The following is a 26,562-nucleotide window of genomic DNA, read 5'->3' as shown; positions in this document are numbered from 1 at the left end:
CCCCCTTTCCTCAGATTCTACTTTTCGTAGGAATTTGTGTACCTCCACCCTTGTGGTGGTTTGGCTTGTATATCTCATGTGAATCACTATATGGATGCAGCTTGGCTCTGCTGCTGAAACATTTATCACAATCACAATAGTTAAATGGTTTTTCTCCTATATAAATAATTTTATGTGCTTGTAAATGGGCTTTTTGACTTACAACATTTATCACATTCAGTTCATTTAAATTGTCTTCACTTCTGAAACACTGATCACATTAACTAGTTCATTGTATGAGAAATTTCATGCCTTTGCAGCTCAGCCTTGCTTTTGAAAGATTTATGACATTCTGAACATTTAAAGGGTTTATGTCCTGTGTGAGCCATTTTATGCACTCGCAGGTTCCTTTTCTGAATGAAACCTTTATCACATTCGGAACATTTAAATGGTTTATTTTCTGTATGAGTCCATACATGTTGTTTCAGCTCAGCCTTGCTTTTGAAACATTTGCCACATTCTGAACATTTAAATGGTTTTTCTCCTGTATGGATCAGTCTATGTATTTGCAGATATGCTTTTTGAGTGAAACATTTATCACATTCAGAGCATTTAAATTCTTTCTCTCCTGTATGAGTCTTTATATGCCTTTGCAGATCAGTATTGCTTTTAAAACATTTATTGCACGCAGAACATCTATAGTGCTTCTCTCTTGTATGAGTCCTTTCATGCCACTGCAGATTTGTTTTCCTTTTAAACCATTTATCACATTGAGAACATTTAAATGGTGTTTCTCTTCTATGAGTCATTTCATGCCGTTGCAGCTCCCCCTTGCTTTTGAAATATTTATCACATTCTGAACATTCAAATGGTTTCTTTCCTGTATGATTCATTTCATGCCGTTGCATCTCAACCTTTAGTTTGAAACACGTATGACATTCTGAACATTTAAATGGTTTGTGTCCTGTGTGAATCATTTTATGCAACTGCAGGTTCTTTTTTTGAGTGAAACTCTTATCACATTCACAACATTTAAATGGTTTATCTCCTGTATGAATTCCTTCATGCAATTTCAGCATGGCCTTGCTTTTGAAACATTTATCACATTCTATACATTGAAATGGTTTCTCTCCAATATGTGTCAATAAGTGCTGTCGCACCTCACCCTTGCTTTTAAAACATTTAACACATTCTGAACATTTGAATGGTTTCTCTCCAGTATGATTCATTTCATGCCGCTGAACTTCAGCCTTGCTTTTGAAACATTTCTGACATTCTGAACATTTAAATGGTTTTTGACCTGTGTGAGTCATTGTATGCAATTCCAGGTTCTTTCTCTGACTGAAACTCTTATCACATTCTGAACACTTAAATGGTTTCTCCCCTGTATGATTCATTTCATGCCGTTGCAGCTCAGCCTTCCTCTTAAACCACTTATCACATTGATAACATTTAAATGGTTTCTCTCCTGTATGAATCATTTGATGTAGTTGCAGATTTGCTGGTTGAATAAAACATTTATCACATTCAGAACATTTAAATGGTTTCTCTCCCGTATGAGTCCTTTCGTGCTGTTGCAGATTATTTTTCCTCTTAAACCTTTTATCACATTCAGAACATTTAAATGCTTTTTCTCGTGTATGAATCCTTTCATGCTTCTGCAGCTCAGTTACCCTTTTGAAACCTTTATCACATTCTGAACATTGAAATGTTTTGATATGTGTTTGCACGCTCCTTTTATTACATTTAGAATATTTAACTGGTTTATCTCCCATGTGAGTTATTTCATAAAATTCCAGATGCACTTTATCACATTCAAAACATTTAAATGGCTCATGGCCTGTGTGAGACATTTTATGCAGTTCTAGGTTCCTTTTCTCACTGAAACATTTATGACATGCAGAACTTTTAAATGGTTTTTCACAAACTCCAGAGTATCCAGATGGGTTAGTTTTGTGCATACATTGCCAGTCATGAGCCTCAGTCCTAAGCCTACTTATGTGGTGCTCAATAAAATTTGAGTCTGTGGTAAAGGTTTCACAGGTATTAGCACTCTTGCTCTCTTGTCTGTTTAACCTTTCTCCTTTCTGGGCTACTGCTTTCACACTGGTTGATATGTTACTGATACCTCCTTCACAGTCAGCTGAAGGATCCATGCTGTCTCTGGAAGGGTATTTGTGTTTCCATTCCTCTTTCTGCTGCTCATCGCACACTCTCATTCTTTTACTATTATTCCTAAATCCATCATCTGTTGGACAAAAAAAAAAACCAGTATGATCCTTAATTTTATTGCTATGGAAAAGAACATTCTTAAGGCAAGCAGCCACAAAGTGCAGGAGTGAGAAGGCATGTTCCTGCCCCCAACAAACCTACTGGACCACTTGGGATACAGGTAAACCTGGGGCAGGGAGGGAGCTTTGTCAGGGGGGTGGGAGGGGGTTCACATAAAAAAAAAGTTATGTGGATGCCGGCCTGATATTCAATAGTTTATGTCCTGTGAAGTTAAGCCGGAATCCACATAACCCTGGCCTCCTCCTTAACACCACCCCCTCTACTGCCCCCGACCTTCCCACTGCTTTTTTTTTTGAGTAATCAGAGATGATATTCAATAGTAACATAGTAGATGACGGCAGAGAAAGATCTGTACGGTCCATCCAGTCTGCCCAACAAGATAAACTCATATGTGCTACTTTATGTGTATACCTGACCTTGATTTGTATCTGCCATTTTTAGGGCACAGACCGTAGAAGTCTGCCCAGCACAAGCCCCGCCCCACCTCCCACCATTGGTGCTGCCACCCAATCTCTGCTAAGCTTCTGAGGATCCAATCCTTATGAACAGGATTCCTTTATGTTTATCCCACGCATTTTTGAATTCCATTACCGTTTTCATCACCACCACATCCCGCGAGAGGGCATTCCAAGTATCCACCACTCTCTCCGTGAAAAAATACTTCCTGACATTTTTCTTGAGTCTGCCCCCCTTCAATCTCATTTCATGGCCTCTAGTTCTACCGCCTTCCCATCTCTGGAAAAGGTTCGTTTGCAGATTAATATCTTTTAAATATTTGAACGTCTGTATCATATCACCCCTGTTTCTCCTTTCTTCCAGGGTATACATGTTCAGGTCAGCAGGTCTCCCCTCATACGTCTTGTAATGCAAATCCCATACCATTTTTTTACTACTACTACTACTACTACTATTTAGCATTTCTATAGCGCTGCACAAACATTTTCTTTGCACCGCTTCAATTCTTGTTACATTCTTAGCAAGAATCGGTCTCCAAAACTGAACACAATACTGGCCTCACCAATGACTTATACATGGGCATAATACCTTTCTTCTGCTGGTCACACCTCGCTCTATACAGCCTAGCAACCTTCTGGCTACGGCCACCACCTTGTCACACTGTTTCATCGCCTTCAGATCCTCAGATACTATCACCCCAAGACCCCTTTCCCCGTCTGTACATATCAGACTCACACCACCTAACACATATGTCTCCTGTGGATTTCTACTTCGTAAGTGCATCACTTTGCATTTCTTCGCATTGAATTTTAATTGCCAAACCTTAGACCATTCTTCTAGCTTCTGCAGATCCTTTTTCATGTTTTCCACTCCCTCCTGGGTGTCCACTCTGTTACAAATCTTGGTATCGTCCGCAAAAAGGCAAACTTCACCTTCCAACCCTTCAGCAATGTCACTCACAAATATATTGAACAGAATCGGCCCCAGCACCGATCCCTGAGGCACTCCACTACTCACCCTTTCCCTCATCCAAGCAAATTCCATTAACTACCACCCTCTGGCGTCTGTCCATCAACCAGTTCCTAATCCAGTTCACCACATCGGGTCCTATCTTCAGCCTGTCACATTTATTCAAGAGCCTCCTATGGGGAACCGTGTCAAAAGCTTTGCTGAAATCTACGTAGATTACGTCTATAGCATGTCCATGATTCAATTCTCCAGTCACAGAATTCAATGAGATTCGTTTGGCATGATTTACCTTTAGTAAAACCATGTTGTCTCGGATCTTGCAACTTATTGGCTTCCAGGAAATTCACTATCCTTTCCTTCAGCATCGCTTCCATTATTTTCCAATAACCGAAGTGAGGCTTACTGGCCTGTAGTTTCCAGCTTCTTCCCTATCACCACTTTTGTGAAGAGGGACCACATCCGCTCTTCTCCAATCCCACGGAATCTCTCCCGTCTCCAAGGATTTATTAAACAAATCTTTAAGAGGATCCACCAGAACCTCTCTGAGCTTCCTCAATATCCTGGGGTGGATCCCATCCGGTCCCATGGCTTTGTCCACCTTTAGATTTTCAAGTTGTTCATACACACTCTCTTCCATGAACGGTGCTATATCCACTCCATTCTCATATCCTGTTCAGAAGTAATGGATCCTCAGGAGCTTAGCCGAGATTGGGTGGCGGAGCTGGTGGTTGGGAGGCGGGGATAGTGCTGGCCAGACTTATACGGTCTGTGCCAGAGCCGGTGGTGGGAGGCGGGGATAGTGCTGGGCAGACTTATACGGTCTGTGCCAGAGCCGGTGTTGGGAGGCAGGGCTGGTGGTTGGGAGGCGGGGATAGTGCTGGGCAGACTTGTACGGTCTGTGCCCTGAAAATGACAGTTACAAATCAAGATAAAATATACACAAAAAGTAGCACATATGAGTTTGTCTTGTTGGGCAGACTGGATGGACCGTGCAGGTCTTTTTCTGCCATCATCTACTATGTTACTAGGAGGGGCATAATCGAACGCGAACGCCCATTTGTAAAAACGTCCATCTCCGAGAACGGGTCCGTGAAGGGGCGGGCCGAACTGTATTTTCGAAAAAAATGGACGTCCATCTTTTTTTTCGAAAATACATTGGATTAGGGCGTTTTTTGAGCTGGGCGTTTTTGTTTTTAGCGATAATCGAAACCGAAGCGTCCCAGCTCAAAAACGACCAAATCCAAGGCATTTGGTCGTGGGAGGGGCCAGCATTCGTAGTGCACTGGTCCCCCTGAGATGCCTCTATTCTAGCCTCAAATATCATACCTAGCTCCATGACAGTAGTATGCAGGTCCCCAGAGCAATTTTACTTTAGTTGGTGCTGCGCGGGACCCATGCAGAGAGGAAAAATCAGAAGAAAAAAAAACAAGCAAGCAAGTGCAGTCAGGGACGTCCAAATTAAAAGATAGTAAGAGGGGGAATTGAACCAGCAACCTTTTGGTTACAAGCTCAGTGCTCTAGCCAGTGCACCACTGATTAGATGTCCTTCCCTTTCCATTAAGTCTCTCCAAGTTTCTGTCAGCTAATCACAGCTCATTTAGCTGACATCTGTGTCAGCTAAACAGTGGTGATTGGCTGACAGAAACTTGGAGGGACTTAATGGAAAGGGAAGGACATCTAATCACCTGAATAATATGGCTCACTGGCTAGAGCACTGAGCTTGTAATCAGAAGGTTGCTGGTTCAATTCTCCCTTTTACTATCCTGGTAATTTAGACATCCCTGACTGCACTTGCTTGTTTTTTTCTGATTTTTCCTCTCTGCATGGGTCCCGCACAGCACTAACTAAACTAAAATTACTTCGGGGACCTGCATACTGCTGTCATGGAGCTGGGGATGACATTTGAGGCTGGCTTACAAGTTGGAAAAAAAGTGTTTAACATTCGTTTTTTTTGGTGGGAGGGGGTTAGTGACCACTGGGGGAGTCAGGGGAGGTCATCCCCGGTTCCCTCCGGTGGTCATCTGGTCATTTAGGGCACTTTTTTGGGACCTGTTCGTGAAAAAGACGGGTCCAACAAAAGTGACCTAAATTCTCTCTGAAAACACCTTTCTTTTTTCCATTATTGGCCGAGCACGCACATCTCTGCTCAGCCGATAACCACGCCTCAGTCCCGCCTTCACCACGCCTCCGACACGCCCCCATCAACTTTATGCGTTCCCGCGACGGAGTGCAGTTGGAAACGCCCAAAATCGGCTTTCGATTATACCGATTTAGGCACCCACAAGAGAAAGACGTCCATCTCCCGATTTAGGTCGGAATTTGGGCGTTTTTCTCTTTCGAAAATAAGCCTCTATATGTACTTTTGCCAGTCAATCGTGGTCCTTCTCCAGGATTTTCTTCTATGAAAACAAAAGTATCTGTTTAGCAAATTTGCTTTTTCTTCATCATTATCTACATAGCGGTTCGCAGCGTCTTTCAGTCTCACAATTCCCTTTTTAGTCTTCCTCTTTTCACTAATATACCTGAAGAAAGTTTTGTCACCCCTCCTTACATTTCTAGCCATTTGTTCTTCCGCTTTCGCCAGACGTATCTCTCTCTTGGCTTCTTTCAGTTTCATCCGGTATTCTTCTCGGTGTTCCTCTTCTTGAGTTTTTCTGTATTTCATGAACGCCAACTCTTTAGCCTTTATTTTCTCAGCCACTTGCTTGGAGGACCATATTGGTTTCCTTTTTCTCTTGCTTTTATTTACTCTCCTTACATAAAGGTTTGTGGCCATATTTATAGCGTCTTTCAGCCTGGACCACTGTCCTTCCACTTATCGTACGTCTTCCCAGCCCATCAGCTCCTTCCTCAGGTATTACCCCATTTTACTAAAGTCAGCATGCTTGAAATCCAGGACTTTGAGTTTTGAGTGGCTGCCCTCCACTTCAGCTGTCATATCAAACCAAACTGTTTGATGGTCACTGCTGCCCAGGTGGGCACCCACTCGGACATTTGACACACTATCCCCATTTGTGAGCACCAGATCCAGCGTCGCTCCCTCCCTCGTGGGTTCCGTCACCATTTGTCTGAGCAGAGCACTTTGAAAAGCATCCACGATCTCTCTACTTCCTTCCGATTCTGCAGATGAAACCTTCCAATCTACATCTGGCAGACTGAAATCTCCCAACTTTTGAATATCTGTGATCATATCTTTATCTAGTTCCTCTGATTGTGTCAGAGGTCTGTAGACAACACCCACGTGGACAGAGGTTCTATCATCTCTTTTTAAGGTGATCCATATCGCTTCTTCCTTTCCCCAGGCCCCTGTCATTTCAGTCGCTGTGATATCATTTCTCACATACAGAGCTACTCCCTCCACCTTTACGACCATCCTTGTCCTTCCTAAATAGATTATAGCCTGGTATGTTTGCATCCCATTCATGGGAACCATTGAGCCATGTCTCAGTGATTGCAACAACGTCTAAGTCTGCCTCCAACATCAGGACTTGAAGGTCATGAACTTTATTGCTTAGACTGCAAGCATTTGTGGTCTCGCTTTCCATCTACATTTTCAGTGGAATTTTTATCTTGTTTTCATTGCTTTCTTTTCTACTGTCGCATCTTGTCTTTAGCTTTAGCTGGGGGTGAACACTTGAAGTGACCTGCCTCCATATGCCACCCCTGTATTCTAGTTTAAATGCCTAGAAATATATTGTATGACTTTCTCCCGAAGGATTTTTTTCCTGCCACAGCGAGATGCAGCCCATCGTTACAGTATAGTCTTTTGTTTTTCCATGTATTGCCCCATCCTCCTATGTACCTAAATCCTTCTTGGTGACACCAGGCTATTGAAATTCTCAGTATTTTGCCTGGAAGGCATTTCACTTTGCATGGCCCCTTGAACTGTGTTTCAAAGTTAATGCCTCTGATAATGGAATCCCCTAGTAGCAACAGTTTCCTGGTATGAGTTTCAACATTAGTGATTTGGGGGTGTCTTTTCTCTTTGGGCATCGTCATATCTTTTTGTTCCACCTTCATTGCTTTTTCTTTCATCTCAGTTCTATTTTCAAGGACATAACCATGCTGTAATGGAGCAAAAGAATTCTGTAGGGGCAACACTTGTGAGGGCAGATGTTTCTGTGCCACATAACGTAGTCTGCCTGAGTCTACCGTGAACCATTTATTCTTAGGTGATTTTATCCTTTGAGGTAGTGGTGAGAAGTTGGTATGATCCTGTGCAGTCAATTCCTTCTTTACTTTACTGAGCTCCTGTTTTAAACTAGCAAGCTGAAGACAGATAAGACAAGCCTTAAGTCTCCAGATGATTGGCCTTGAAACTAAAGCACCACAATTATTACAGAGAATAAAAGTCACCCTGATTGGTTGAAATGGGTATGAACAGGTGTACTATGATGGGGTTAACAGTCTGCAAGATTGCCTGTGTGTGACTGAGGAGTAAAGTTAATGAGTTTTGGCTTGTCTATATATGACTGGAAAACCCTGGGGTGGGTGGGAGGGACTATGAGTCCCAGTGAGTCAGTCAAGTGCTGTATCAACAAATGTTCTCTAGGTATGACCAGAACTGATACAGTCTGATCAAATAATTTTCAGTTGATTTCACTTTCAAATTCCACTGGTACTGCCTGCTTTAATGCTGCTGAATAGTGGGGGTTAGGAGACCCCAAGGGATTTAAGTGGGCAGGAAACTCTCCTGCCTACTTAAACTGCTTTGAATATCAAGCCCTAGGTGTTCACAGTTACAAACTCACTGCACACATAAATATTTTGAATAATGAGATATCCCCAAATACGTGTGTAAATACCAATTGCCTATGCACTATTCTGAAAATATCTGCTTAACTTACATAGGGAAAATGAAAATACAAAAGGTGGAAGTGTGAGCCAGGCTATCCAAAGACTGAAACCAAGGTGAACTTAAAATATATGACGTTTAATAGTTTAAAACAAATAATAATAAAACAATTATACATAGAAAATGACTCGACATAACTTTATGTTTCGGCCTGATGGCCTACATCAGGAGTCTGGTCACTGGGGTAAACAATGATTAGAGATTATCAATGGGTATAATCACAAAATCTCAAAACTCAAAAAAAAAACAATCGAAAGATCTGCGGACAGGATCTAAAAAAGGAGGAGGTCTGGTGCCAAGCGGTAACTGGTATCTCCAGGCAACTTGAAACAGTCTGATTCAAAGTCTCCAGATTCCCATCCACCAACACAAATCAATACATGCAGTTCTTTTGAGCTTTTCCTGCTACCTCAGACAGATCCCCGTGGGATCTACTGAGTTCTCCATGCAAGTGGATTCTCTCTAGACTAACTTACATAGGGAGAAATTTGGTCTTCCCTGATCATTTTCTTTCCTTTAGTTCCACCAGAACAGTTCAGATGAGTGGATTCTGCACTCCTACCAGCAACTGAAGACCCCCCAAAACCCACTGTACCCACATGTAGGTGCCCCCTTCACCCCTTAGGGCCATGGTAATGGTGTAGAGTTGTGGGGAGTGGGTTTTGGGGGGCTCAGCACACAAGGTAAGGGAGCTATACACCTGGGAGCTATTTTTATTTTAATTTCTAGAAGTGCCACCTAGGGTGCCCAGTTGGTGTCCTAGCATGTGAGGGGGGCCAGTGCACTACAAATGCTGGCTCCTCCCACGACCAAATGCCTTGCATTTCGCCGGGTTTCAGATGGCCGGGCCCGGTTTCCATTATGGATGAAAAACGAAGCTGGCCATCTCTAAACCCGGCGATCTCAACATTTAGCCAGCCCCAACCGTATTTCAAAAGTACGGTTGGCTCCGCCCCTTTGCAGAGCTGGCCCCGAAGATGGCCAGCGCCATTCGATTATGCCCCTCATGGTGTTCTCTATCTTGGTTAACTTATAGAACATGGCCAAATTCTACATTTTGGAACATTATGTTTCAATCATTTTTATTGATGATGATAAACACATTCTCTCCATATTAATAGATTTATACATTTTACATTCCATAATGCCTCTTCATTCTGTTATTGCATCATCATTATTCTTCCCCTAACACCCTTCTAAGACCACCCTCCCTTCTCCCTCTCTCCCACCCACCCTCCTCCCCCTCTTATCCATCTCTATACCCTCTCCCCCTCCCTCGCATGTGTCCTTATCTAAAGGTTCAAGATATAACTTCTCCCTTTCGATGGAAATGTTAACCATAAAGGCTCCCACTTTTCTCTGAATCGGGCTCCTTGTTCACTGTCTATTGAGTGTACCCCACATCTGTCCAGCCGCATAAGCTGTATCAGTTGTGATCTCCAAAGAACCAACGGGGGCCCCTCCTTCATCAACCAAGCCCCCCAAATAGTATTTATTCCCACAAATATGGCTATCTGCAAAAATCCCTTTAATCCTTTGGGTGGTTTGTCTGTAAAATAACATAACAAAATTGATGGAAGGCATAGTGACGAAACAACTCACGGAATACCTAACCAAACCAAGTCTCAATCAGGATTTCGCTCAAGTCATAGTACTGAAACTGTACTAGTGTCTGCAATGAATTCATTCAAAAAAACTATTGCAACCGGCAAGAACATACTCGTACTACAATTCGACATGTCTAGTGCCTTCGACATGGTAGATCATGGAATATTACTACACCTGTTAGAATACTTCAGAATCGGAGGCCCAGTTCTCAAATGGTTCAAAGGATTCCTCACCACCAGATCCTACCAAGTAACAACGAACAATGACAGATCACCACCTTGGACACCGGAATGTGGAGTTCCCCAGGGATCCCCCCTTTCACCAACTATCTTCAACCTTATGATGATACCATTAGTCAAACTTCTAGCCAATCACAACCTCAACCCCTACATATATGCGGATGATGTCACGATCTACATCCCGTTCAAAAGTAACCTAAACGAAATAACCAACGAGATCAACCAGAGCCTCCAAATCATGCATTCTTGGGCGGATTCATTCCAGCTAAAACTGAACCCAGAAAAAACTCAATGTCTAGTTCTCACTTCCCAATACAACACAAACAACTACACTACCATAACCACACCATACGGCACACTTCCTATCTCAGAAAGTCTGAAAATTCTTGGAGTCACTATTGACCGAAACCTCACACTCGAGACCCACGTGAAGAATATAACAAAAAAAATGTTCCACTCGATGTGGAAACTTAAGAGAATAAAACCTTTTTCCCCAAGAAACATCTTCCGCACCCTAGTACAGTCATTAGTGATAAGTCACCTGGACTACTGTAACTCTTTATACGCAGGCTGTAAAGAACAGACCATTAAAAAACTCCAAACAGCCCAGAACACCGCTGCCAGACTCATCTTTGGAAAAATTAAATACGAAAGGGCGAAACTTCTAAGAGAGAAACTACACTGGCTACCACTCAAGGAACGAATTGAGTTCAAGATCTGTACAACCGTCCACAAAATCATCCACGCAGATGCCCCACTCTATATGTTAAACCTAGTGGACCTACCGCCTAGAAACGCCAAAAAATCGGCCCGCAAATTCCTCAATCTGAACTTCCCCAGCTGCAAAGGAATTAAATACAAACAGGCATACGCTACTACTTTTGCGTACAAAAGCACACAGATCTGGAACACACTACCCATGGCCCTGAAAACTATGGACAATCTAACTAGCTTTCGCAAAGCTTTGAAGACACATCTCTTCAACAAAGCCTACTAAATACATCCTAATAAACCATTCTCAAACTACTCAGGTGCATCAAAACACCTTTCACAATACCTTACCTTGCACCTTACATCTAAACCATACACCTTCAACCGATTATTGAATGTATTTAAGATAATGTAATGACTGTATCATAACAACACTCTGTAAGCCACATTGAGCCTGCAAAAAGGTGGGATAATGTGGGGTACAAATGCAATAAATAATAATAATAATAAATTATATATATTAAACAATAACATAGGATCATATTTTAATGTACACCCCCACATCCGGTCCGTTGCCTTCAGGATTTGTATCCAAAACTGCTTAACCACCGAGCACTTCCAAAACATATGCCAAGGGTGGCTAATCCACTTCCACATTTTGGACACCGATCTTCAGTTGTTATTTTTGCCTGATACGCCCTGCGTGGGGACACATACATCCTCAAGAAAAACTTATATAACTTCTCCCTCTAGATTATTGACATTCTCTGCCTATACAGATTTTTTTATATATGTTTTACACATCTCATCTGTCACTGTACAGCCCAAGTCCTGTGACCAACTGCCAAGCGCACATAATCCAGCTCTGTTGTTGTATCTTTTAAGTGCTGATGATGAAATTTCAACGGCACTGATTGGTTGGATCCTAGTGTAAATGCTTGTTAGCACTTCCAAGACATCTTCTGTCAAATCTGTCCACAACAGAGCTGAAATATAATGATGCAATTGGTAGTATGCAAAATCATGTCCCTGTACAATGAAATATTGCTCTTGCAGTTCTGAGTACGTTCCCATCCGCCCCTCCTCATCTATAACTTGGGCTAGATATATTATTCCTTTCTTTGCCCATTGGCGGAATATATCTCCTTCCTGCCCAGGAGGAAATGCGGGGTTATTGCATATTAACAACAATGAAGTGATCTTCGCCGAGAAATGATACCTTCTGCATATCCACCTCCATGTTGCTCTAAGTGAGTGTAACAGCGGGTGTTTTTCGCATATCTTTGGCGGTAACTCCCCACCCCCACCCCCGTATGCAGAAGACAAGTAAAATGTATGTCTGGTTATATAGAGGTTTCAATCGCTGTGAGTGAGAATTCTGATGTATCCTTAAACCAATCATTTATGTGCCTCATTGAGCACACTATTGTCAACGCTCTAATACTCAATAATCCCATCCCCCCTTGCTCTCTTGGTGTGGCTATCAACTTTAATGGTATTCTGGGCCGCTTACCTTGCCACAAGTAAGCCTATTCAATAGCCTCGCTCCCTGCCTCGCAAATACAGGGGTAGTTGTTGGTATACCCACTTAGGCACTAATAACATATTAAACAATGCTATACAACCCCACAATGACATAGGTAAGCTCCGCCAAAGCTCCAACCTGTGACTGGTCTCTTCCAAGAGTGGTTTTACATTTATTGTGTATAAGGTAGTTAAATCTTTCAGAATCTGCACCCCCAAATATTTCAATGCTTTCTCTTTCCACCTAAGCGGAAAGGGACCCTTCCAAGATTGCCTCAGATTATCGTCCAAAGCCAGTGCACAGGACTTCTGTATTAAGGGAGAACCACCTCTCTCAGGACATGCTGCAAAGATTTTTGTGGTTCTGATAAGATTATTGGTATGTCATCTGCATATGCTAGTGTCTTTACTTCTTCCCCTCCTAGACGAACTCCCTTTATCTCTTCCGATTTATTCAGTATCCTAATTAAAGGTTCCAGGGAAAGATCAAAGAGAAGAGGAGACAGTGGACACCCCTGCCTTGTCCCCCTTACCTTAAAATGTTCAGTTCTACGCCATTTGCCAGCACCTGGGCCTCTAAATTGGCATATAGGGCTTTTATTGCCCTTAGGTACCACTCCGGTATGCCCAACCTTTCCAGCACCTGAAATAAGTAACTCCATTTCACTTCATCAAACGCCTTGGTAGCGTCTAAGCTGACCAGCATTGCTGGTTCTTTGTCATTTATGCATTGTGCCATGGTCATAGTAACATAGTAACATAACATAGTAACATAGACATAGTAACATGTTACTATGTCTAAGCTGACCAGCATTGCTGGTTCTTTGTCATTTATGCATTGTGCCATGGACAATAGAACCTTCCTCACATGTAATACTGAATGGCGCTTAGGTACAAAATCCCACTTATGCAGGGCTAACCAATCCCGGTAAGTGGTCCCTCAACCTGCTGGACAGAATCTTAGCCAATAGTTTAATGTCTACATTTATTAATGATATTGGACGATATGATTCTGGATCTTCTGGAGATTTGCCTGGCTTTAGAGTAAAGTTATCAAGGCTGAATTTTCATATATTGGAAATTTCCCTTCCTCAATGACCGCTTGGTAATAATCTAGCAAAGGTGCCACTAAGGACCCTTGCATTAGCTTGTAAAACTCCCCAGTAAATCCATCCCCCCCTGGTGCTGAATAGGGTTTTAGCCCTTTAATTACTTGTTGTAACTCTTTGGGTGTCAGAGGGGCATCCAGCTGTTCCACTATTTCAGCCGAAATTGAGGGCATTCCTGCCCTATCCATTAAATCATTTACCGCACTCCTGCCCAGGGACTCTTCTCCGTGATATAATTTCTGGAAATAGTCCTGTAAAATCCTGAGCACAGAGTCCGGACGATTCCTTATTATGCCCCTCTCATCTTTCAAGGCCGCAATAGTGCGATTTCCTTCCCAAGGTTTTACCAGCCTCGCTAGCATGCCTCCTGTTCGATTCCCATATCTGTGAAACCTATATTTTTGAAACACCAACTGACGTTTTGTCTGCTCATGTATTAGGGAATTCAATGTTATCTGTAATGACATATAATTATCCCTGTTCCGCTGTATAGGAGTATTTATGTAGATATATTTGGCTTTACGTAATTTTTTTTGTTAATGATGCTCGCAGCTACCTTCTTTCTTTTTGTTGCAACATAGGCGATGATGTCACCCCTTATCACTGCTTTCACCGCCCCCCAAAATAATTGTGGGTTAGCTTTATGTTGTTGGTTGTGTAAGGAGTATTCCTCCCATCTCTTTTGTAAATATTCTCTAAACTTTGTCTCTCACTAAATGCCTCGGGAATCTCCATCCTCTCACTGTACTATAGTTCCCAGGGGCTTCCAAGTCTACCCACACTGGTGCGTGGTCAGAAATCACCACCTGTTCTATCCTTGCTTCAGTCACCCAAGGAAATATACACCCTGACATAAAGATGTAGTCTATTCTCACCCACGTTCCATGTGCCTTCGATCTATGTGAGAAATCTTTGACACCGGGATGCAATAGCTGCCAGGAGTCTATCACTGATAGTGAAGTAGTAAAGGATGAAAACATCCCCCTGGTAGTGCCACCTATCGTGTCTCTATTTCTCGCCCCCGTGCAATCTACCTTGGGATCCATCAAGGCATTCATATCACCTGTATGATAAATAGTTTATTTTGATATGGCACTAATTCCTTTAAGAGCTTCGGGAAAAACCTTGGGTCATGTGGAGTTGGTGCATAAACTGATAACAAATATACCTCTCTCCCTTGCAACCATAACCTTATCAGTAAATATCTGCCTTGCATATCCTGTAGTATAATTTCTGAGGTTTGGGCTAAATGTTTACGCACCAGAACTGCTACTCCCCCGCTCCTCCTTCCCGATGATGTATATAGCACTTGACCCACCCAAGACTTCTTAAGTTTACTATGCTCTACATCTGAGAGCCTTGTTTCTTGGAGACATGCGATATCTATCTAGACTATTTAAATGAGATAGTATCTTTTTTCGTTTTATCAGGGTGGTAATTCCTCCCACATTCCAAGTTGCAATTCTACGTTTAGGCATAACCTATTGTAATCGATTCACTTTGTGCTCCCTCCTGTCGCCACCTCCAGGGGTCCCAGCCAGCCCCCAGATTAGTACCGCTACTCAGTCCTTCCACCATTTCACATTCACCTCCAGTCATTCACACTTCCACATGTAATTTTCACCCTTTTGAGTTAAATACAGTCACATGCTTCCCTCCTCCCTCCGTATCCCCCATGCCCACCTTCCCCACCCCCCAACTGTTCCCCTCCCTCTACCAAATACCCCTCCCCCACACCATACCCTCACTGTATCCAATGGATCCGATACCATCGCTATGTCACATTCCCAAAGGGGTCCCCAATCCCCTCCACACGCCACACCCCAACCCCAAACATGGGGATCAGAGCTTCGAATTGCCCCTCACCCTCCATAACCAACCAGTACTTTTAAGTCCCGCTCGTGTGCATCTGTATTCATGCCATTCAGTTCAAGTCCCAGATGTCTGTTCCTGAGTCACTTCCACACTATTTACGAATTCTGCAGCCGCTGATTCAGACTCATACGTATTCCACTTGCCCTGCATCTGAATCTTCAATAGTGCAGGGTATAAAAGCATAAATCGAATCTTATTTGCCAGGGTCGTACACACTGGGTGGAATCGCCGACGCTTCTCTTGAACACTTGCTGAATAATCTGGGAAAATTCATAATAATTCGCCTTCATAGTTGAGTGAGTCCCGTTTCAACCTATATCCCTGCATGATCTCTGCTTTATGGATGTAATTATGTATTTTTACAATCACCACTCTCGGCTTGCTCCCAACGGCGTGCACTTTTCCAATCCTGTGGGCCCTTTCAATGCGTAAGGTTTCATTACTATCCGACAGCGCAAACTCCTTTTTCAACCATTTTTCTAGCAGCGGGCCCAAGTTTCTTTCTGGAACAGCCTCAGGTATTCCCACGATCCTCAGGTTACTCCTTCTCGCTCTGTTCTCCAGATCTTCAATTTTTTCCGATTGTGCCCTTAGTTTCGCTTTTAGGCCTGCAAACTCCGGTTCCCAGCGGGCCCATTTGTCCTCCTTTTCCAACACTCTCTTCTCCAATTCTACTGTTCGTTTCACCGTGTCGGCTACCATTGAGTCTAATTTCTTAAATTGTTCCGCCAGCAAGTCCAGTCTGGGCTCCAACGCCGCTCCTACTGCTGTAGTTATCTGTGCAAGCTGTTTAGCAGTGAATTCCTGGCTCGCCCCTGCTTCCTTGTCCGCCATTTTAGGCTCTGCGCTGCCCGATGGCGATTTCTCTTTCTCAGCCCTCGCACTCTTTTTTGTGGATCCAGGAAGCATTGGAGTCAGATATTTGTGCATGCACACTTCCAAAATCGAATGCTGAGCTGGTTGCCATTTTCAAGTTCTTGGGGTGGGGGTGCAGTGCAAGAAACCGGAGCGGGGACCCTGGAGCAAAGCTAAGCTGCGACTATCCCTCTCAGCACATCATGTGACCTCCTTTTGGAACATTATAAAATTGCTACCAACTGTCAGCTAGAGATGTACTCCCTTACCTTCAAGTTAAAACATTTCATTCACATAGAACAACTAATAACAGGGGGTGGAGGCCTTAAGTCGGCTTTTGAAATTTTAATGGGTAGACAAGTTGGTAGGAGTTATATATGTATTGTTTAAGGAGTCCTCAACATCTTAGATAAATAGAAGACTAGCTACAGGGGGGCATGAGAGAGGGATCTAAATAGAGAGCTTTCTGAGGAGGAATGGAAAGATATCTTATTGCAATCTCATAAATTGTCATATGCACCTCAGATTATTGAAAAAGGTCTTAAGGTACTGGTGAGATAGCATTACTTTCCATCTAGAGTGCAGGCCATTATGAGGAAAGGGGATGGTTTATGTTGGAGAGGATGTGGCTGGAGGGAAACCTGTACTCACATCTGGTGGGAATGTCCTAAGGTCCAGAAATTATGGAAAGAGGAATTTGCATGCCCTATTAAGTGGGAGAGTGGAAGGGATGACAGGAGCTATGGATAAATTAATGTTTTTGGTTTTTACAGCAGCCCAACTGCTGATTGCTTCACATTGACATACATGGGACATGCCAACTATAGAAATGGTTAAAAGAGACTATATTATATGCAAATGATATAGATTCTAACAAATGGAAGTATTATCAAAAAATGTGGGGAAGACTTCTCCAGTTGGAAAAGACATTCTGTGATTTTTGGGGAGTTGGGGAAAGGGGGGGGAGATAAGTGATAGGGAGGGTCTATTTTTAGTTTTTCATTATTGGGGGTGGCAGTTTGTTATGTAACAAAATGTAGACGTGCTCTTATTTTTTTTCTTTTAAGAGATTCTGTCAGTTATTTTGCTTGAAAATTAATAAATATAAAGTTATTTTTAAAATGGTGGCTACAACTTCCCAAGGAGGTTTAATAGACAAGAGATGAAGTGATGTCAGAACGCTGAAACCAATTACATCAATATAAGTTTCCCCTTCCCAGCACAGCCGTCATCCTCATTCACTCAAAACAAAGCAAGCAAACCTATGAGCTGCTGCATCCACCTTGTCGTTCTTTATTGTTGGTAACATTTTTATTCTCAAACATGCCAGCTTGTGAAGCTTACGGATGTACACAGAGGAAGTATAACAACTTTTCATAGATAGAGTAGTAATTTGTTATAACTCTTAATCAGTGGTCAGTTGGAGGGGCTAGTTACAGGGACACCCTAGAACGTGTTATATTTGTGCAGAGATTTTTTCTCCTGGTAATGGGCCACTAAAACAGACATCGTGTTATGAGAATCAGGTGTTCAACATTCAGAGTTTCTATCTATTTGAAAGCTTTTTTTTTTTTCCCTCCTGTGCCTAGATCAAAAGAGAAAGATGGCTTGTGGGAATGCCATTAATGTTTTGAATTGTATTATTTTCTGTATTGTTTTTCCATATTTAGCTGTGTTTGTTAACTTTAACTCCATATGTATTTGTGTGGTTTTCTGCTTGTGTGGAAGTCTGCATTTAGATTTTGGGTGGGGAGGGGCGAGGGGGTGTAGCCGTGGAGTAGAGAGTTGCATGGGGACAGAAATCTTACCCATCCCCGCTGGAATCTTACCCGTCCCCATTGGAATATTACCCATCCTCATCCATCCCCGCAAAAATGTAACCCATCCCAACCCATCCCCACAAGAATTTAACCCATCCCCACCCGTCGCCGCAAGAATTTAACCCATCCCCACCCATCACTGTAAGAATTTAATGGTACATAAAAGAACATTCCAGTCAGCTCCCTCAGTCTCTTTCTGGATTTGAGCCACAACACTGTAGGCAATGAAGGAATGGAAGCTGAAACTTGGAACACTCTGGTGTGCACATGTAAGATTTGTCTCTGATTTACTGGCACTGTGTGCTGAGAGGTCACCACATGCACGCGCCAGTAGGTCAGATGACATCTGATGCTCATGCCTGTGTCAGAGCTGAGGTCTGCTCATCAGCCCGGGAGAAAAGAGGATTAATTGTAACATAGTAAGTGACAGCAAATAAAGACCTGAATGGTCCATCCAGTTTGCCCAATAGTCACATTCATTATCAATTCATGATTAAATCAACGAGTGTGATATTATATACTTGATTATGGTCTTTCTTTTGTGTTTCTGGAACATAGACCATAGAAGTCTATCTGGCCCTATCCTTATGTTCCAACTGCTGAAGTTGTCGTTGAAGCCCACTCCAGTCTATGCGTCTTCTCATTTGTGGGACACAGATTGTAAAAATCTGTCCAGAACTGTCCTTATGTTCCAGCCACTGAAGTTGCTGTCTAAGCCCTTTCCAGCCCATCCTAAACCAGACTACCATATATTAGACACAGACCATACAAAGCTGCCCGGTATTGGCCCTAGTTAATCACAGCCAAAGTCGCCATCTAAGCATTACTTCACACATCCACACACATGCAGCCATTTAAGGTTAGGTTTTTTATAACTTCCATTTTCTAATTAGAGATCCTCTGTGTTCATCCCATGCCTTTTTGAATTCCATCATCATTTGTGTCTCTACCACCTCCTTAATAGAAAATTTTCCACATTTGTGCTGTTAAAGCAAGTAGGAAGAGGAGGAGGAGGAGGAGGCAGCAGTCAAAGAACTTGGTACTCGGGAGATGAGAGGCTGGTGCAGGTGTAGCTTACATTTCCATGGGAACCCCACAGAACTGCATCCGTCCTCGCGGGAACCCCATAGGAACTGCTTCCGTCCCTGCGGGAACCCCGCAGAACTGCTTCCGTCCCTGCGGGAACCGCGCAGAACTGCTTCCGTCCCTGCGGGAACCCCGCAGAACTGCTTCCGTCCCCACGGGAACCCCACAGAACTGCTTCCCGCAAACCCCGTTCCCGTGCAGCTCTCTAACGTGGAGTCAGTGGTTAGTTTTGTCTGGGTGGTCGTTTGTTAGGGTGGCTGCACATACCGGGAGCAGAAGCATGGGCATCAAAATAGTTTTCTCCTTCCAGCGACGTTCCTCATTTCTGTGCTGCACAGTAAATGACTCATTGTGCTGCTGACTGCTGAGTCTCCTCCCTTGTTTCCATGCAGTTGCTCGTGATTGCTCCATTGCACAATGCTTCTGACAACGACCCGATTCATTCAGTGTCAGTGCTCCGCCCTCGACGTCATCACGTTGTGACGTGAGGGCGGGGCAGACCAACTGGGATCTACACAACTACAACTTTAGAACGTTGGAAATTTCTGAGGCTTCATTAGAACGTTGGGGTTGTGAATTATGTCTGGATGGGGCGTGGCTGAGAGCGGGTCCATGAGTGAGAGTGAGTGGTGCTCACATCCTAGCCTACCAACAGTACAGGGCTTCAGTACAGGGCTTCAGTGTTTCCCTGCCACAGAATGAGCTTCAGAATGTTGAAGGTGAGAATTATTTATATAGATAATGTTAATTATATGACCGTGTCTGCCTCTTATGGTAGTTAGGATAACCTGATCCTGGAGTTACCCAAGAAAGTCAGGTATGTCAGGACAATGAATATTCATGAGAGAGATCTGCAAATAGTGGAGGCAGTGCTTGTTATGAAACGCTTTTGAGTCCTACTGATCTGTACATTTGTTGTGTTATTTTGGTGGATGGAAACAGTCAGGTGAGCTTATAGATAGGGAAGGGAGTATGGGAGGGGAAGGGTTCTTGGGGTCTTCTCTGTAAAAGTTTTTATTGTGTGTGGGGGGGGGGGGGGGGGTCCAAGAAAGCACAAAGGCAGACGGTCTGCAAACTCCAAGATGGAAAATGAACAGAGCAGATCGTTAAAAGACAAACGTAATTTATATATTTTTTAATTGGTTCTTAACAATAAATTACGTTTGTCTTTTAACGATTTGCTCTGTTCATTTTCCAAAGTTTTTATTGTGCCATATTGGATGGTTTACTGTTTTTTTCTTGTTCTGTATGAAGCTTATCAACCAACATGTTCTGCTTTTATTCAAGATATTAAAACATAAAAAATAAGTTTTGGATGTTACTGAATTCTATTATTCTGTCTCACTGTATTTCCAGTTTTGGCACAGTATAAGCCATCACAAGAACAAAATATAAGAAAACCAATGGGCTTATACTACTACTACTACTACTTATCATTTCTAAAGCGCTACTAGACGTACGCAGCGCTGTACACTTGAACATGAAGAGACAGTCCCTGCTCAGCAGAGCTTACAATCTAATTAGGACAGACAAACAGGACAAACAAGAGATAAGGGAATATTAAAGTGAGGATGATAAAATAAGGGTTCTGAACAAGTGAATAAGGGTTAGGAGCAGTGCTTTTTTTGTGCCGGTACACAATGGTACGGTGTACTGGCACCTTTTTTTGCCCCCCGGCGAGTCCTGCACTTCCTCTCAGTCCCCTACTTACTTTTTTTTTTTTTAAGACTCAGCAGCGCTAACAGTGCAGGCAGCGATTGAAAGAGGCTGTCAGTGTTGGAGCTTCCCTCTGCGAGTCCCGACTATGGTGTTTCAACTTCCTGTTTCCGCATAGGCGGGACTCACAGAGGGAAGCTCCAACGCTGACAGGCTCTTTCAATCGCTGCCTGCACCGTTCGCGCTGCTGAGTCCATGCTGGCAGGCAGTGGAGGAGGAGGATGGACTAGAAGAAGAATCGCTGGACATGGGAGAGGGGAGGGCTGGGGAGAGAGAATTGCTGGACATGGGAGGGCAGGGAAGAGAGGAGAATCGCTGGACATGGATGGGAGGGCAGGGGAGAGAGGAGAATCGCTGGACATGGATGGGAGGGCAGGGGAGAGAGACTCGCTGGACATGGAAAAGAGGAGACTCGCTGGACGTGGATGGGAGGGGAGGGCAGGGAAGAGAGGAGACTCACTGGACATGGATGGGAGGGGAGGGCAGGGAAGAGAGAATTGCTGGACATGGGTGGGAGGGCAGGGGAGAGAGGAGAATCGCTGGGCATGGAAAAGAGGAGAATTGCTGGACATGGAAGGAAGGGCAGGGGAGAGATGAGAATCGCTGGGAATGGAAAAGAGGAGAATTGCTGGACATGGAGGGAAGGGCAGGGGAGAGATGAGAATCACTGGACAAGGATGGGAGGGGAGGGCAGGGGAGAGAGGAGAATCGCTGGACATGGATGGAGAGGAGAACAGGAGATAGAGGAGAATTGCTGGACATGGATGGATGGAGGGGTTTGCGGGGAGAGAGGAGAAATGCTGGACTTGGGTGGAGGAGATGGGAGAGAGAATTTTTGCTTTATATGGATACAGGGGAGGGAAGAGAGGAGAAGTGCTGGACATGGATGGAGGGTAGGTAAGAAAAAAAGAAGATGCACATGGATGGAGATGAGGCAAAGAGAAGAAAGGAGAAAAACTGCACATGGATGGAGAAAATAGGCAAAAGTTGGATCCACGTTATACCTCCTCCAGTCAATTCCATGGAGGAGGACCCAGCTTTTACTTATGAAGAAGAAATAAATGGAAAGGAAGCTCTGGAAACGGAGTTAAGGGAACAGATAGAGAGCAGCAGAATCATAGACCAATATGGATAGAAAAACAAAGTCACCAAACAACAAAGGTAGAAAAAATCATTTTATTTTCATTTTAGTGTTTGAAATATGTCCAATTTGAGAATTTACATCTGCTTTCTTATTTTGCACTGGGTATACTGGAGCTGTAACAGCTTACAGAAATTATTTCTGATGAAAAAATCACGTTATTTTTTTCTCCTATACTAGTATAATATTTTCAATGATGTCTGTTTATATGCGTCATAGCTGGTATAAGGGGTGTGGCTATCATAGGGGTGGAGCCATATGTGGTGACCCCACCCATAATGAGTACCGGCACTTTTTTTCTACAAAAAAAAAAAAGCACTGATCAGAAGTTAAAAGCAGCATCAAAAAGGTGGGCTTTTAGCTTAGATTTGAAGACGGCCAGAGATGGAACTTGATGTACCGGCTCAGGAAGTCTATTCCAGGCATATGGTGCAGCAAGATAAAAGGAACGGAGTCTGGAGTTAGCAGTGGAGGAGAAGGGTGCAGATAAGAGAGATTTACCCAGTGAACGGAGTTCCCGGGGAGGAATGTAGGGAGAGATGAGAGTGGAGAGGTACTGAGGAGCTGCAGAGTGAATGCACTTATAGGTCAATAAGAGGAGTTTGAACTGTATGCAGAAATGGATAGGAAGCCAGTGAAGTGACTTGAGGAGAGGGCTAATATGAGCATAATGACACTGGCGGAATATTAGTCATGCAGCAGAATTTTGAACAGATTGAAGAGGAGAGAGATGGCTAAGTGGGAGACCTGTGAGTCCACATTAATTGATTTGATTTGCTTACTTTATTTATTTTTTGTCTATTAGATTGTAAGCTCTTTGAGCAGGGACTGTCTTTCTTCTATGTTTGTGCAGCACTGCGTATGCCTTGTAGCGCTATAGAAATGCTAAATAGTAGTAGTAGTAGTAAGTTGCAATAGTCTAAGCAAGAGGTGATAAGAGTGGATGAGGGTTCTGGTACTACTACTACTAGCCCATTTAGTTGTTTCAACAAATGAGAGATCTGTTTGACAGAAAATATTTTTATTATTTTGACTTATAAACCACTTGTCCCTGAAACATACTCAAATACTCAATACTCAGTGGAGGAGTGGCCTAGTGGTTAGGGTGGTGGACTTTGGTCCTGGGGAACTGAGGAACTGAGTTCGATTCCCAGCACAGGCAGCTCCTTGTGACTCTGGGCAAGTCACTTAACCCTCCATTGCCTGCCGTATTGAGCCTGCCATGAGTGGGAAAGCGTGGGGTACAAATGTAACAAAAATAAACAGAATAACCCATTTGTGTATCTAAAAGGTAAACTTCTACAAAACAGATGAAGATGTGAATGCATGTGTTTAATTCTACTTCCATTTAATTTCAATTTATTCCATCATCTTTATAACACCAGGCTTCCCAAGGCAGATTACAACAGCATTTAAGATGAACCCATCAAGAAACAGGATATTCTCACTGAAATTTGGCCATCTGTATTGTATACAGTGTATTTATTTAGCTTTTAGTGTAGAAAAATGAGCACAGAGTTTAAAATTGCTGTTTCTACCAGCTATAATAATCGTTAAAGCTGTTTTAGTGATATTCAATTCTTATTTCATGATATTTATATCTACACTAGTAAAAAAGGCCCGCTTCTGTCAGAAATGAAACGGGCGCTAGCAAGGTTTTCCTCGGAGTGTATGTTTCAGAAAGAGTGTGTGTGAGAGATGGAGTGTGTGTGTCAGAGAGAGAGAGAGAGAGAGAGAGAGAGAGTGTGTGTGAGACAGAGTGTCTATGTGTGTGTGTAAGACTATGTATAAGAGAGAGGGACAAAGAGATAGAGACTGTGTGTGTGTGACAGAGAGAGAGAGTGTGATAAACAGAGTGTGTGTCAGAGAGAGTGTATGTGAGAGACAGAGAGTGAGTGAGTGACTGGTCTGAGGACTCCCCTCACCCCCTCCCTCTCCCCTGCCCCCCCTGCACCCACCCATCTGCAGCGACCCTCCTCTCCCCCTGTAGCCACACGTGCAGCATCCTTCCTCGCTCCCCTGCCCCCCCTGCAGCCACCCATGTCCAGCGACCCTCCTCTCCCCCTGCCCCCCCTGCAGCCACCCATGTCCACCAACCCTCCTCTCCCCCTGCAGCCACCCATGTCCAGCGACCCTCCTCTCGCCTGCCCCCCCCTCAGCCACCCATGTCCATCAACCCTCCTCTCCCCCTGCAGCATCCCTCCTGTCTCCCCTGCCCCCCCTGCAGCCACCCATCTGGTCTCAGGACCCCCCTCCCCACCAACCCTCCTCTCCCCCTGCAGCCACCCATGTCCAGCGACCCTCCTGTCCCCCTGCAGCCACCCATGTCCAACGACCCTCCTCTCCTTTCCCCTTGCCCCTCCCCCCTGTAGCCACCCATGTCCAGCGACCCACCTCTCTCCCCTGCCCCCACTGCAGCCACCCATGTCCAGCGACCCTCCTCTCCCCCTGCAGCGTCCCTTCAGTCTCCCCTGCCCCCCCCCCTGCAGCCACCCATCTGGTCTCAGGACCCCCTCCCCACCTCCCTCTTCCTTGTCCCCCCTACAGCCATCCATGTCCAGCGACCCTCCTCTCCCCCTGCAGCCACCCATGTCCAGCGACCCTCCCCTCTCCCTGCCCCTCCTCCAGCCACCCATGTCCAGCGACCCTCCCCTCCTGGGCACATCACCCAAGCCCCTACCCCCCCTCGGTGCATCACCCAAGCCCCTCCCCCCCTGCGCCATCACCCAAGCCCCTCCCCCCCCAGGCACATCAACCCCCTCGCCACCCACCAATACTAACACTATCCGGCCACTGCTGCTTCTCCTGTTGAGCAGCAGCGGCCGGTACAAAAAGAAAAAAGCAAAAAAAAAGATTTTAAAACCTGAAACACGGCTCTGTAGACAGCCATCTGGCATTGGCTGTCGTCTCTGCAGCCGCTCCTCCTCTCCTCTCTGACGTCAATGCGCTCTTCCGTTGTCTTCCTCCAGGGGCAGTGACGTGCAGGGGACAGGAGAAGCGGCTGCAGAGACGACAGCCAATGCCAGATGGCTGTCTACGGAGGCACGTTTCAGGTTTAAAATATTTTTTTTGCTTTTTTCTTTTTGTACCGGCCGCTGCTGCTCAACAGGAGAAGCAGCAGCGGCCGGACAGCGTTAGTATTGGTGGCTGCGGGTGGTGAGGGGGTTGATGTGCCCGAGGGGGGGGGGGGGGGAGGGGCTTGGGTGATATGCCGGGGGAGGGGCTTGGGTGATGCGCCGGGGCGGAGGGGCTTGGGCGATCCGATTCGGTGTCAGTGCTCCGCCCTCGACGTCATCACGTTGTGACGCGAGGGCGGGGAATACACTCATGGGGAAAAAGCGATCTACACAACTACATCTTCCGGTTTCAGGCTGCCTTCCGGCTTCATTAGAACGTTGGAGGTATGTTTTATATAGAGAGAAGATATGGGAAGCTTTCAAATAAATTAAAAAGCTGTCCAATAAGTAAAAAAAAAAAAAAAACTTTTGTACTCCACTTTTTAAGGCACTGCCTATCCAATTGAAACAGCTTTAGACTTCTTACAGGTGGACCAACAATACAAAACGAAAATGTGGATGCAGCAGCTCAAAGGTTTGCTTGCTTTGTTTTGAGTGAACAGGGATGACGGTTGCTGGGAAGGGAAAACAGACTGTCCTAATTGGCTTCCTTGCTTACAGTGGACTAGATAGGTTCACTTCCACTCCTGTTTATTAAACCTCCTTGTGGCAGCCTCACAAGAATGTAGCCGCCATTTTGGAATTGGGAATGGCATCATTATGATAAACTGCATTATGTAATGTAATTTGCATTAACCTATCAACAACTCAAAATCTCCATGACTAAGTCAAACTGAACAGTGGGAGGAGAAGGGGAGATTACAGCATTTTATCCCATCAGCTATGAATGCCTGAATTGTCCCAGCTGACTTTAGTATAAAGATGTGTAGGAGAATTTTTATGCTTACTTGTTACAGAAGGGTGAGTCTGTTCAGATATCTCTAATTCAGGATCATCCATGAAGGGGAGATCACCTTCTTGTTTAACACTCAGTGAGAACACAGACATCACAACTGGAAGGCCTGTAATGAGAAAACACATTTACAAGGACTCACCAAGTATCTGATAATATTAAATTAGGAAACTGATTTTAAGCGTCCAAATGTTTGATTTTAATGACCCATGTCCTGTGAACTAAAAAAGCAAAGCCCATTAAATCCAAAACATTTCCTTACTGTTGGTGGAGTCATTTGGAGGGGGGTTACCCTCCCTCTCAAACTGTTGAGTGAAATATTTCTCATCTTCATTTTTAATCTTGAATACAACATCAG

At 44.1% G+C, this 26,562-nt stretch overlaps 1 protein-coding gene across 1 annotated transcript; it reads right to left on the bottom strand.

The window, feature by feature from the left end:
* On the bottom strand, window positions 1-26,562 carry LOC115463666 (oocyte zinc finger protein XlCOF6-like). The gene is made up of 3 exons (XM_030194374.1): window positions 26,467-26,562; window positions 26,200-26,313; window positions 1-2,227 (listed from the first exon to the last, which is right to left on the bottom strand). Exons 2-3 carry the CDS (start codon window positions 26,297-26,299, stop codon window positions 264-266), a joined length of 2,064 nt encoding a protein of 687 aa, XP_030050234.1. The 5' UTR covers window positions 26,300-26,313; window positions 26,467-26,562; the 3' UTR covers window positions 1-263.

The sequence above is a fragment of the Microcaecilia unicolor genome, chromosome 2, assembly GCF_901765095.1.
Source record: "Microcaecilia unicolor chromosome 2, aMicUni1.1, whole genome shotgun sequence".
NCBI lineage: Eukaryota > Metazoa > Chordata > Amphibia > Gymnophiona > Siphonopidae > Microcaecilia > Microcaecilia unicolor.
This window is presented reverse-complemented; position numbering and strand designations above follow the sequence as displayed.